Raw genomic sequence first — 12,268 nt, forward strand, 5'->3', positions numbered from 1 at the left:
TGCCTAGTGCCATAACTTGTACATAGTACATGTTCAGCAAATATTTGCTGAATGAATGAATGAATATATGTTGACAGAATGAAGCATGCAGACTTTTAACTTACACAGTTTAGCCCAATCTTAGCTGCTGCTGCTATGTTTTTGTGAATTTCTATCTAATTCCTATCTTAATTTTTTGTTTTATAGCAATGTTATAACACCGAAGATTTCTAATTTCTTTTACCTTTGCCCATATGCAGGGCATGTGCATAGTGCTATCATGGTTATAGTCATAAGGAAAGCCACCCTGTTACAAGATTTCCTATCACAGGTTTCTAATTACATTGACTTCCCCTCCTCCCACCCCATTAAAAGAAGTAGAATTCCTGAAAATAGTCAACAGTCTTCCAGGCTGGGCATGTTGGCTCACGCCTGTAATCCCAGCCCTTTGGCAGGCTGAGGTGGGAGGATTGCTTGAGCCCAGGAGTTTGAGATCAGTCTGGGCAACACAGGGAGACCCCATCTCTACCAAAAATACAAAAATTAGTTGAATATGGTGGCGTGTGCCTGTAGTTTCAGCTGCCTGGGAGGCTGAGATGGGAGAATCACCTGAGCCTGGGAGATTGAGGTTGCAGTGAACCATGATTGCACCACTGTACTCCAGCCTGGGTGGCGGAGCCAGACCCTGTCTCAAAACAAAGAAATAAACAGACTTGCAACATATCCTCAAGCAGTGAACTGAAAAATGTCACTAAGTTTCTTTCACTGTCACTAATAATTGAACTTCAGCCAGAAATTCAAGATGAGATGCTTGTCTCTCCCTCTCTGACTCAAGCCACTTAAACTGTGCATTAGCTACAGAAATGGATGCATATTAGATTTGTTTCCGAAGTGATGTTTCCAAATTAACTTAAAAGGCAGTGTCATAGGGTGATATCTCAATAAATCCTCTCATTTCTTGTTTTGTCATATGCTTTAGATTCTCCTCAGGTATGAATTTTCTCCCCTCTAAGTCTATTTTATGGGTATTTATTTGGTAAAGCCTGTTTGATTTAATGTTTTTACTCTTTATGGGTTTGTAAAGCATTGTCCCCTCCCCCCTTCACCTAGGGACCAAGATTATGGTTATACAATAGCTCATTTGTCACATATTCAAAGCATTGGAATCAGACAGATTTTTTTTTAATCTTAAAAAAATTCTACAAAGAATGTTGCACTGTTGCTGCATGTGACCCTCTTTTCTGGCTATTGTGACTAATAATGGCACAAGTATGGTTTGTACTTGTGGTCTGTTTAAATGTTTTTTTTCCTTTGAGATGCTTAATCATTTATACTGACGTTATTTTTTTTTTTTTGAGTGGTTATCTTATGAATACAACTTGAATTTTAAGGTTAATATGAATGTGCATTACTAGTGAGTTGTATTCTTGGATTTATTTGAATGAGCGAATGACTGAATGATTACAATGACAGAATGAAGGATGCAAACTTTCACTTTCCATGAATTCCAAGAATTGTATTCTTGAGTTTGCCAAGGGGTCATCAAGAGACAGAACATAGATTACCCATATATTATAGGCAAGTTCTTCAGAGTCTTGTGGGATTTGACATCTGAACTAATGGCTTGTAATTAATGACCAAAAAATAAGTCATTAATATAATTCCATCAAATGGCTCTTTATCTTGTTTTGTATGTATGTGTGTTGTCATTATTGTTTGTTTGATTGTTTCAAATGCTTCCTGCATCAATGACTGCAGAATACAGTCTTCTCTTTTTGGGGGCAGAGAACCAAGGGCGACCACTGTGTCTTCAGCGTATTGGTTTTCATATTTATCTGTAAGAGAAAAAAGCAGGAATCTGAGAAGAGACCGATGCTTATGGCCACTGCAGCCTTTCAGGTGGGGGCTTGGGATTCTTCTTTCCTTCCTCAGATATTTGGAAATTTCTTGGTAAGTTTTTTGAACATTTCTCAGCATGTCTTCCTCAGGTGCCTTAGGCAAGACAGTATTTACTTCTTATAAAGCTCAGATATGGTAATCCAGAATCCTTTTTCTAACAGCTGCTGGCTTTTTCTTTTTTAAAAAAAGTCAGCTGTGGTTTTATATTTTAATAGAGAATAAGAACATACTGGAGAGAGAAAGTGGTTACTGGTTGCGTGTGCTTTTTTGTTTGTTGAATCCATCATGACAGATGGTGTGGACTAGTTTAATATACTGAATAGTGTTTGCGCTTGTTAGTTGCAGTTTGTGCCTCTGAATCCACTTTGCCCTGGTCTCCATCTGTCTGCCCAGGGTTGCAGGTCTGTATGGGCCACCACCACAGGCCCCCTTTCCCTCTGGCTTCTGGTAGAGCCCAGGCAGGAGATTGCAAGAGGAGGAGAGTGAGGGCCCTGGGCTGCAGCACTCTGTTCGACTTGCCTCACACCATCCTCTGTTGCTCTGTCCTTAGTTTGGGGAATTACACTCTAGTCCTTTTAGGACTAGATTATTGACAACTCAACTGTTAGCTGGCCTAGGGCATCACTCTATCTATCCTCTGGTGTTTCTGTACCCAGCCCACACCTATTCAGTCCCTTAATTAGATCTTCTCTGATTATTCCAACGTTGAATGTTACACTAGTTTTCTGCTGGGGTACTGATGCATATAGTGTCATCCTGGGAAACTCCTGTGGATTTTGTCTGAGGAGTTTTTATTAAACACAAAAACTTAAAATGTTGAAAGTTATTTTCCCTATATAACTATTTTTTTTTTTTTTTGGTTTCTGCATTCCACTTTGCTATTAACATGAAAATAAGATAGGCTGTCCACTGTATATTTTTTTCAATTAATATTTGGGGTGGTGGAGCATTTTGTTGGTCAGAGTACAGCCTTTAGTTCTAATGCTAATGTGGTTATTTTCAAACACGTTTTGGTAGAAGTGTTGATGTTTTGTGTTAGTGAATCTTAGGCTTCCTACTTCTGAATTGCTGAAATAAACCAGGTGTATAAGAATGACCATTCAAAGAAACATGCATTCTTTTTAAAATTTAACTTTCTAGTACAGACCATGCATTTTTCCTCTTTGAACTCTTTCATGGATGCCAAGCAGTGCCTCACTGGAAGTCCTTATCATCATACATAAACATCCAGGCTGTCACTATTGGCAGTACAGCTCACGTGAGAGCTGTGGCAGAGCTTCAGATGGAATAATTATGAACAGCATTGTAGGAGGTAGTTACTATAGGAAAATATAATAATGGAGGTCAAATAAAGGAGACATAAGCTTTCATCGTTTGGGTGTGTTCATTTTCTTTTGGCGAGGAGAAGTTCAGTTCTCTTTGTAAATTAAAAGAGAACTTCCCTTTCCCCTTCCTATTTCCCCTTCCTCTTCCCCTTTCCCCTTTTCCCTTTTCCCTTTTCCCTTCCCCTCCCCTCCTCTCCCCTCCCCTCCCCTCCCCTCTTTTCAAATAAAGACAGATTCTCACTATCTTGCTCATACTGGTTTCAATCTCCTGGCATCAAGCAATCCTCCCACCTTGGCCTCCCAAAGCTCTGGTACAAGTGTGGGCCACCATGCCTGGGCAGGAGCTCAGTTCTAAAACCCTCTTGGCTGTCTGTAGTAGGATAGTTTATCATTAGCCCCTTCAGAGTTTCAGAAAGATGCTGTTATAAGAACTTACATAGTTTTGTTAAGGGAATTTTCCCATTAGTTCTATTTTTCTTTCTTTTTTTCAGTATCCCTCTCAGCTGACATGTGAGTTACATAAACTTTTTAATTGAGATTCATGTGTTCAAAATCATGTTTTAATTTTGTTTTTGGTTTTGTGGTAGCTTGATATGATGTGGTACTACCTCTTGTGAAGTTTAAAGTTTGTATTTTATAAAAGGGCATTGGGACGTGAAAAAATTCTGTTTTTTGTCTTGAGCCGCAGCTTAGTTTGGGATATTGGGATTAGCAATCACTGGAGTGGAACTTTGCCAGTGGCTTCCTTAAAGTACCCTAGATTCCTCTTCTCTGGATTACTAGAGAGCAGCTTCCGAGCATAGCCGCGGTGAACTATAAAAGCTTGTGGTCAGTGAACTCAGTTAAGAGAGTGCTGGCGACGGTGAAAGTCAAGTCTCTTTAGATGGTGGTTCTTTTGTGGACCAGGTGTCTTCTCTTTGTGAGTAGATTACCCAGTGTGACGTCAAGGGGGTGTTAGGCATTCCTTCTTCCAAGAAAACATTTCCTGAGGCTGTAGGACTCAACTATGAGAGGCAGTTGTGGTGGTGGAAAAATAATGTAAGAATTAACTGAGCCTAATATAAGGTGTTTGTGAATAGAAACAAGAAGCAGTTGTAGAGAGATAATTAGTAAAAAAAAAACGACCAAAATAAAAATGAATGAAAGGGGCACATGAGGTGAAAGGTGGAATCTTTGTTGTATGAGAGCTGATTTTCATTTTTTTGCTCTGAAAAGATTTTGTGGCCATATTCAGTTTTTTTTTCACAATTGAAGTTATGTGAGTGTCTTATAGCAGCAGTTACAGAATAAAAATGATTATTTCCTTCTCAGTGAGACTCATCAGCTCTTTCTAATCTTAACCTCAGACTCTTATTTCTATCTCATTCTTCACTCTAGCATGAATAAGGAAGGCCTGGTGCTAAGAACACATGGTGGGAAAAACAAATGCCTCCAGGCATTGCTTATCACAGGTATGGTCTAGAGAAATGGACATTCAGAAATCCAGCAATATTGGGGTATGTTTAGTAGGTTGCAGATTATTAAAAGAAACTCTCGATGTTTTGATTGATCTATGAGATTCTGTATTATGGGGACTTATGACTTGTAGTTCAGCAGTGGAAAGCCTATTCAGACAATCTGGCAATTCTTGATTGCATTGCTGTCCTTTAATTGTTGCTCATTTTCTTATTCATGAACATGTCAATGCTATTGGTAGGTGCAATTAAATGTATGCATGTTCATTTATCTTAATTATTATTTATTAGATGGAGGGAAAATATATTAATTGGGTGACTATGGCTTTTTGGTAAAGCCAGCACAGATTTTAATCATTGTGTAACAGAAGAAAATTAACCGCTTAGATTCTATCCTATCTATCTATCTATCTATCTATCTGTCTATGTATCTAATCTATCTGTTTTTTGAGGCTTTGTTGCTCTGGCTGGAGTGCAGTGGCATGGTCTTGGCTCACTGCAACCTCTGCTTCCCAGGCTCAAGTGATTCTCATGCCTCAGCCTCCTGAGTAGCTGGTATTACAGGCGCATGCCTCCATACCTGACTAATTTTTGTGTTTTTAGTAGAGATGGGGTTTTGCCGTGTTGGTCAGGCTAGTCTCGAACTTCGGGCCTCAAATGATCTGCCTGCCTTGGCTTCCCAAAGTGCTGGGATTATAGGTGTGAACCACTGCGCCCGGCCTCTCTTTTCTTTTTTAACATTTATTCCATATAGTAACTGTAACTTCTATATTTTATAATGCTCCTGATCATGTTGACCTGTGGTGATAATGGATTTGATAATAAGTGATGTTAATTAGAATATGAGATGTTTAGGACTTGCTCCCCAAAAGAAGACCCTTTCCTTTGAGGAGATGATCCCTCATCTACGTAGCGGCTTCCAGGGACCATACAAAACTGCTGGTCTCAGTTCTGCTCTTGGAAGAAATCACAATACGCCACTTATTTTTTTCATCTACATATCAACCCTCCACACAAGTGAACAAGTCTCTCAGTTCCCACCCTGTTAGCCTTGTAAGAAGATTAAGTTCTTAGCATTGTTTCTCACCATTTCCTTGTTGCTTCTCACTTCCCATTCTTCTCTTTTTAAAATTTTTTTATGTTTTTATTTTTGAGACCGAGTGCGGCTCTGTCACTGAGGCTGGAGTACAGTGGCACGATCTCGGTTCACTGCAAGCTCCGCCTCCCGGGTTCATGCCATTCTTCTGCCTCAGCCTCCTGAGTAGCTGGGACTATAGGTGCCCGCCACCACATCCGGCTAATTTTTTTGTATTTTTAGTAGAGATGGGTTTCACCGTGTTAGCCAGGATGGTCTCCATCTCCTGACCTTGTGATTCACCCGCCTTGACCTCCCAAAGTGCTGGGATTACAGGCGTGAGCCACCGCGCCCAGCCACTTCCGATTCTTCTCGAGGCATTCTATGACTATTTTGATCTGGCTGTTCCACTGAAACTGCTATAATCATTGACTTGTACATTTCCCAGAACAACCACTCAGCCTGTTCTCATTTCATTTGAATTTTTGGTATCATCCTACCACTCTGTCCTTCTTGAGAATATTCCTGTCTTGGCTCCCACACCTTTCCACTCTTAGAAAGAGTTGCTGTACTCACTATGTCTATTTTCTCACCTCTTATTCTTTTTTTAGCCTACTCTAATTGGGCTATCAAACAGCTTTTAGCAAGATCATCTCTAGGCCAAAACCAGGAGTCAGTTCTTCATCCTCATGTTACTCAACCCCTCACCCTCTCCATCCTTGCAACACATTCTTCTCATAACACTACACTCACTTTGTTTTCTTCCAGCATTCTAGCCATTATTTCACAGCCTCCTTTACCAGGCCTTCCAGTGTTAGAGAGCCGAAGAGCTCTGTCCTGAGCTCGCTTGTCTTTCTTTACCTTCTCCATATGGTCATTTGTCTTCCTTATACTAGAATGTAAGTCTCTTGCCAGCAGGCTTTAAGTCTCTCTTGTTTGTGCATGTATCTCTTGTCCAGAACAGAGCTGAGATATAGTAGGTGCTGCTTGCCTGGTTAGACCCTTCGTCATTCCCCTTATTACTTGGATCTGTGTATCCTCCTTCCTCGTGGTTTCACAAATGTAGAGAGTAGTTCTGTTATCACTTCAAATGTTACATCAGTTTCCTGGGCTATAGTATATCACCTATGTCCTCTTTTTTTTTTATAAGAATGGTATCGCCTGTTTGTGGCAGATAAAAGCTGTGGTCTTTTGCTTTGTTATTGTTGTGTCCATTATTTTTTATCTCCTATGATTAGTCACTTTGCATACTGCCTTGTTACCCACTCGTTTCTGTTCAAGCCTTCACTTTTTAACTGCCTTGGAGGTTGATGGCTACCCCTTGGCTCTGTCTTCCTCTTTAGTGTCAGATTATTCTGCTAATGCAGTGCTCTGAGGTTTCCTTATGAAAGGAGTGTGAGCAAGGAATCCCGGCTGCCAGCTGCCTGTTTGGGGCCCTCTGTAGCTTATCTGTAGCCTGTTTTCTTGTCTACGGCCCCAGCACTACCCACGCCGTTGTGCTTTAGTAAAACCAAGTTACCTTGCACCCTGTTCCTGTGCTGCTTCGTCTTCCTGCTTTCCTTGTGCTGTTGCCGGGAATATCTTCTTTATCCAGACACTACACTTCAAGGCTATCCCAACTGCTTCCTCTTTTTGTGAAGATTTATCTCCTCACCCCCAGCTAATTTCTCTCTCTACAGTGAAATTCCTAGTTATCTTTACCTTAATTATAGGGCTTAGATTTTTCTTTCTTGTATTTGCTTATGTCTAATATCTGTTATAGGTCATCGAAGACACATGTTTAGCTATAGCCTTTGTTCAATAAATCTTGAAGAAATGAAAGAGACTTGAAGTCATTTAAAGAAACTGAGTGCCCTTTTACTATTTACTCAACTATCCTGGCTGTCATTTCTCTTTTAATTGTGTTTATTCTTCCATTTCCAAGTTAATAACAGCTAACATTTGAGAGTAATGCTTTCCTTTTCACAAAGCAGTGTACACTGTATCCTGTTTGACTTTTTTTTTTTTTGGCAACAATTCAGTAAAGAAGGACAGTATATGTAAATGATGAAATAAGGTGGAAATTGTGGTGCAGAGTCTGGTTGTTTAGTTAAGTGCTACTCTTCCCCAGTCACTGGTCTATCCTAATGGGTAGACTCTTCTTAGCAGCCCAGTTTTATTGAGGAGGAAACTGAAACTCATGAATTGTCTGCTTGAGGTCACTCTGCTGGAGTACCAGTCGGGACTGCAGTCCAGGTGTATTTGACCCCAACTTCTGCAAGCAGAAAGGATACTTTTATGGGTGCCAAAATAGAATATTAAAAAGTTCATCTTTCCTGTTTTGAAAAAGTTTGGAGGTTTTCTTTCAAATGTTTTCTTTAGTTTTGGAGGATTAAAATAGACTTGATTTCTACAACCCTCTGCCACTTCTTTTTTTTATGGCTCATAAGAAGTCTCATTACTAAAATGTCATTAATTTTATTGATCCCTTAAGGATGTTACTCACTGTTGATGAGTCTTGAGGGTCTTTGGGATATTAGTCTCATTTTAACTCTTACTGGTGTAATTGGATGAATGTGATGCATTTGATTTAATTGGTTTTAGTTTGGCAGAGGAGAAAGACATTCTCCTTGGTGCTATGCTATGTGTCTCTATCTCATAAGATTACCTGTAGAAATTAAATTATTAGCAGTCAGCAGTTCTCAAGATCTACTAGAGATCAGATGCAGCCACTGATGGGAACTACTCCAGGGTGGCCACAGGTAGGTTTTTTGGATATGTATGTTGAATTTTCACATTCTCAAAATAACTCTGCCCCATTCTGACACTGTTTCACTGACTTGTCAACATGAGTTGTTTCTGTAAGTTTCTCTAGAATCTTTTTATAGAACTCCACTCATTTTGTATTGAGTACCTAATACAGTGAATACGTGGAAAATAAAGCAGGCATTGAATTTAGTGGCAGTTATTTAAAAACGTCTTCTGAAACAATCTGCATACCTTATACACAACATACAAAATATATAGTAACATGATATGTATTCATAAATATGTACATATATAATATGAACATATATTCATATGTATATAATAAAACATGTTATATAAGTATGTTATATATTAATATATAACATTCATATGTGATATGAATACATTTTACATATTATAATACTACAGTTAATATATATTTGTTAATTATTAACATATTATGATTATGTGATTAATTATACTATAATAAGATATTATTATATATTGTTATCATATATATGATATTCATGTATCATTCTTTCATACATCCTCAGCAATGAATGTTCTTTTATTGTAAAAGAGTAACACCCCCTAATCTATTAGTTCTTTTTAATTTAGTGCACATGAGAAATACCTGGAGAATTTGCAAAAATGCAGAGGCTGGGTGCCACTCCTTTGCATCTACAGTTTGCAGTAAGCACCTCAGAGAATTCTGATGTACGGGATCCTCTGAGTATATGCTGAAATATGCAGCTGAATTCTTACACTTCTTTGTGACAAATGTCTTATTTTACCAGGATTCATCAGGAGAACCCTGGCATTTACACAGAGTTGCCTAACTTGTTGCCTCCATAGGCACTTGGAACCCTCTCTCTTCTCACTCCCCACACACGGACACACTTTATGCCTTGAATTCCCTCAGTAACAAGGGCAGCAGGCATTGCTGGATACTCCCCTTGTTTTTCCATCTGGAACCCCCCAGTGTGAAACTACTATCACCTGACTTGTCAGCTAAAGGAGTGTATACTGAACAATATAATTTTAGTAATAAATTGGTTAACAGTGATACACAATAAAAAACTTGCTGGAGTCTTTTTTTTTTTTTTTTTTTTTTTTTAGTCACAGCAATTTGTTTATTACCTCTTCATTTAGATAACAGGGACATTTTATGTACCCAAAGAGTGGCCATCAACTAAACATGCATGCATGAACATTAGCCATTAGTTTTGTTCTGTGGATGTCAGTAAGCAATAGTCATATATATATATATATTTTTTTTTTTTAAAGAAAGGGTCTTGTTCTTTCACCTAGACTGGAGAGCAGTGGTGTAATCTTGGCTCACTGTAGCCTCCATCTCCCAAGCTCAATCAATCCTTCCACCTCAGCGTCCTGAGTAGCTGGGACTACAGGCATGCACCACCACACACAGCTAACTTTTGTAGTTTTTGTAGAGAATGGGATTTCACCATGTTGCCCAGGCTGGTCTTGAACTCCTGGACTCAAATGATCCACCTGCCTTGACCTCCCAAAGTGTTGGGATTACAGGCGTGAGCCACCATACTCAGCCAGCAATAGTCATATACTTTTGGCAGTCTTATCTGGGAAAAATATTTACTGTCAAGCTATGTATAAAAACTATATCAACCTATTAGAGAATTGTAATTAATTGTCTAAAGGTAGCTGTCCAATTAAAAAGCAATAATGTGGCCAGTACCCTGGGTGTGCCTTGCAGGGTAAAGAGAGGAGTGAGGACAGAAAAGGTGTCTGTGGTTCATCAGAGAAGTGAGCTTATTTGGGCCGTGACTACTGTGAGTCACTTGTTTTCTCCAGAGTACAAATGCTATGAGAGGCCTTGGTGTTTGGGGTGGGGTCAGAGGGAGATGATCAGAACGTCATCAGGGATGTACTTCATGAAAGAGAAAGTGGCATTTGATGCTGGATTCCGACAGGTGTGTAGCTCCACATGAGCTGTGGTCATGTCCCGCTTCAGACAAGAGTGGCATCCGGAGTGCAGAGGGAGGCGTGCGTGCAGCATTCCAGTGACCAAGCTGACTATCCTATTTCTGCGGCGCAGGGATTATTAGTTTCAGTTAGGGTTTGGATCATATTCTTAGGGCCTTGAAATGGACTTTTAGGAAGAATCTGTAATCCATAAACTTAGTAATGCTCCCTCCTACCTTTGAGAAAACTTTTGTTGAAAAACCATACATTTGGGTCATAGGGAGACTGAAGTTTAGAGAGATGCTACAGTGTATGCAATTGAAGCAATCGTAACAGTAGCAGTAGCAGCAGCCACTATTCAAACCTTTTCTAATTTAGTCCTTACAACTGTTATTTGGGGAAGGAGGAAACTGAGGCAAAGAGGTTAAATATCTGCCCCTGGTGCATAGCCAAAGTAGCAGAGCCAAACTGCAACCTGTGTGTTACCATTTCTACTCCTTCATTGGTTCTGACCCCAGCATGATTTTGTCTTATAAAGGACATTTGACGATGTTGAGGGACGTTTTTTTGATTGCATGATGGGGGAGGTGCCAGTGGCATCAGCGGCCTCTGCCAAGGGTACGACAAAACATCATACAATACACAGGGGAGCCTCCACTACAAATGGTTATATGGCCCCAAATTATCAATCGTGTAGAGATTGAGCAACTCTGCACTACTGCACTTTGTAACTATCTTTTATGTATTAAGTTTTCCTTTGTTGTAGAGCTAATTTAAGAAAAAGGTGTTTGTCTTATTGTTGCCTTTTAGGTTGTACAAGCAATTACAGGGAGTTCATTTGTACTTCTTCAGTGGTGAAATACCATCTCAAAGAATTTTAATTCCATAAGAAATATTTATTGCATGTATCAGATAATACTATATTTAAATGGCACAAAATAGACTATAGCATAAATTGAATCAGCTTTTCTATTGGACATTCTGGAATTTTTCTATGGGAACAATAGGTATAGGATGTTAACTTTCAAAAGCCTTTAGTAGAATCTGACAGGTAATTACATCTTCAGGTTCTAAACCCCTTGGTTTTTTAAATTCTGAAGGTGACACATTATGCCTAAGGGAAAGATAAATACCAGCGTTACTTGCCTATCTGAGATAGATTTTAGCTATCTCCTACATGCACTGCTTGGTGAGGGGGCATAACCATCAATGGTTGAAAAGAAACAGTGTTAGGAAAGCAATGGCTTGGATCACATTCAGGGTCAACTTTCCTTTTGGAAAATAGTGATTGTGATGATGAACGGTGTACTTTGAATCTGGCTCTGCAAAATTACTTTCAGGCTAAATTTGACATATGATTTAAAAAAGAATGCTATGTTAATAATTAACCTTAAAGGGACAAATAAAAGCCATTCCAGCAAAGTTTAACTTGCTGGTAATTTGATAAGTATTTACTTATGGGTAGTTCTAATACACATATAAGACAGTGTGCAAATCGCAAATGGAGTAAGTATTTTAGTTAAGAACATGGAGGTTTGGCAATGAAAGATACTGTGAGGGCAAAGATTTTGGTATGGTTGTTTTTAGAGTAAATGGTTTTTGTGAATTGCATTTTTTTCCAGGTCTTCCTGATGTTTAACTTTTATTTATTTATTTTTTTGAGATGGAGTCTCACTTGTCACCCAGGCTGGAGTGTAGTGGCGCGATCTTGGCTCACCACAACCTGCGCCTCCTGGGTTCAAGCGATTCTCCTGCCACAACCTCCTGGGTAGCTGGAATTACAGGCGTGAACCACCAGGCCTGGCTAATTTTTGTACTTTTTGTAGAGATGGGGTTTCACTATGTTGGCCACGCTAGTCTTGAACTCC

At 39.3% G+C, this 12,268-nt stretch overlaps 1 protein-coding gene across 8 annotated transcripts in view; it reads left to right on the plus strand.

Moving 5' to 3' along the window:
• KDM4C (lysine demethylase 4C) overlaps positions 1-12,268 on the plus strand; it is a 425,827-nt gene that overhangs the window by 172,908 nt on the left and 240,651 nt on the right. The window contains exon 2 of one of the 8 annotated variants that reach the window (XM_031654224.1): positions 4,581-4,654. The exons of the other annotated variants lie outside the window; for them this stretch is intronic. Within the exon in view, the coding sequence (XP_031510084.1) occupies positions 4,613-4,654 (42 nt within the window). The 5' untranslated portion in view covers positions 4,581-4,612. The remainder of the gene's footprint in view (positions 1-4,580; positions 4,655-12,268) is intronic. 8 annotated transcript variants of the gene reach the window in all.

Source organism: Papio anubis, chromosome 13, assembly GCF_008728515.1.
Source record: "Papio anubis isolate 15944 chromosome 13, Panubis1.0, whole genome shotgun sequence".
NCBI classification, from domain to species: domain Eukaryota; kingdom Metazoa; phylum Chordata; class Mammalia; order Primates; family Cercopithecidae; genus Papio; species Papio anubis.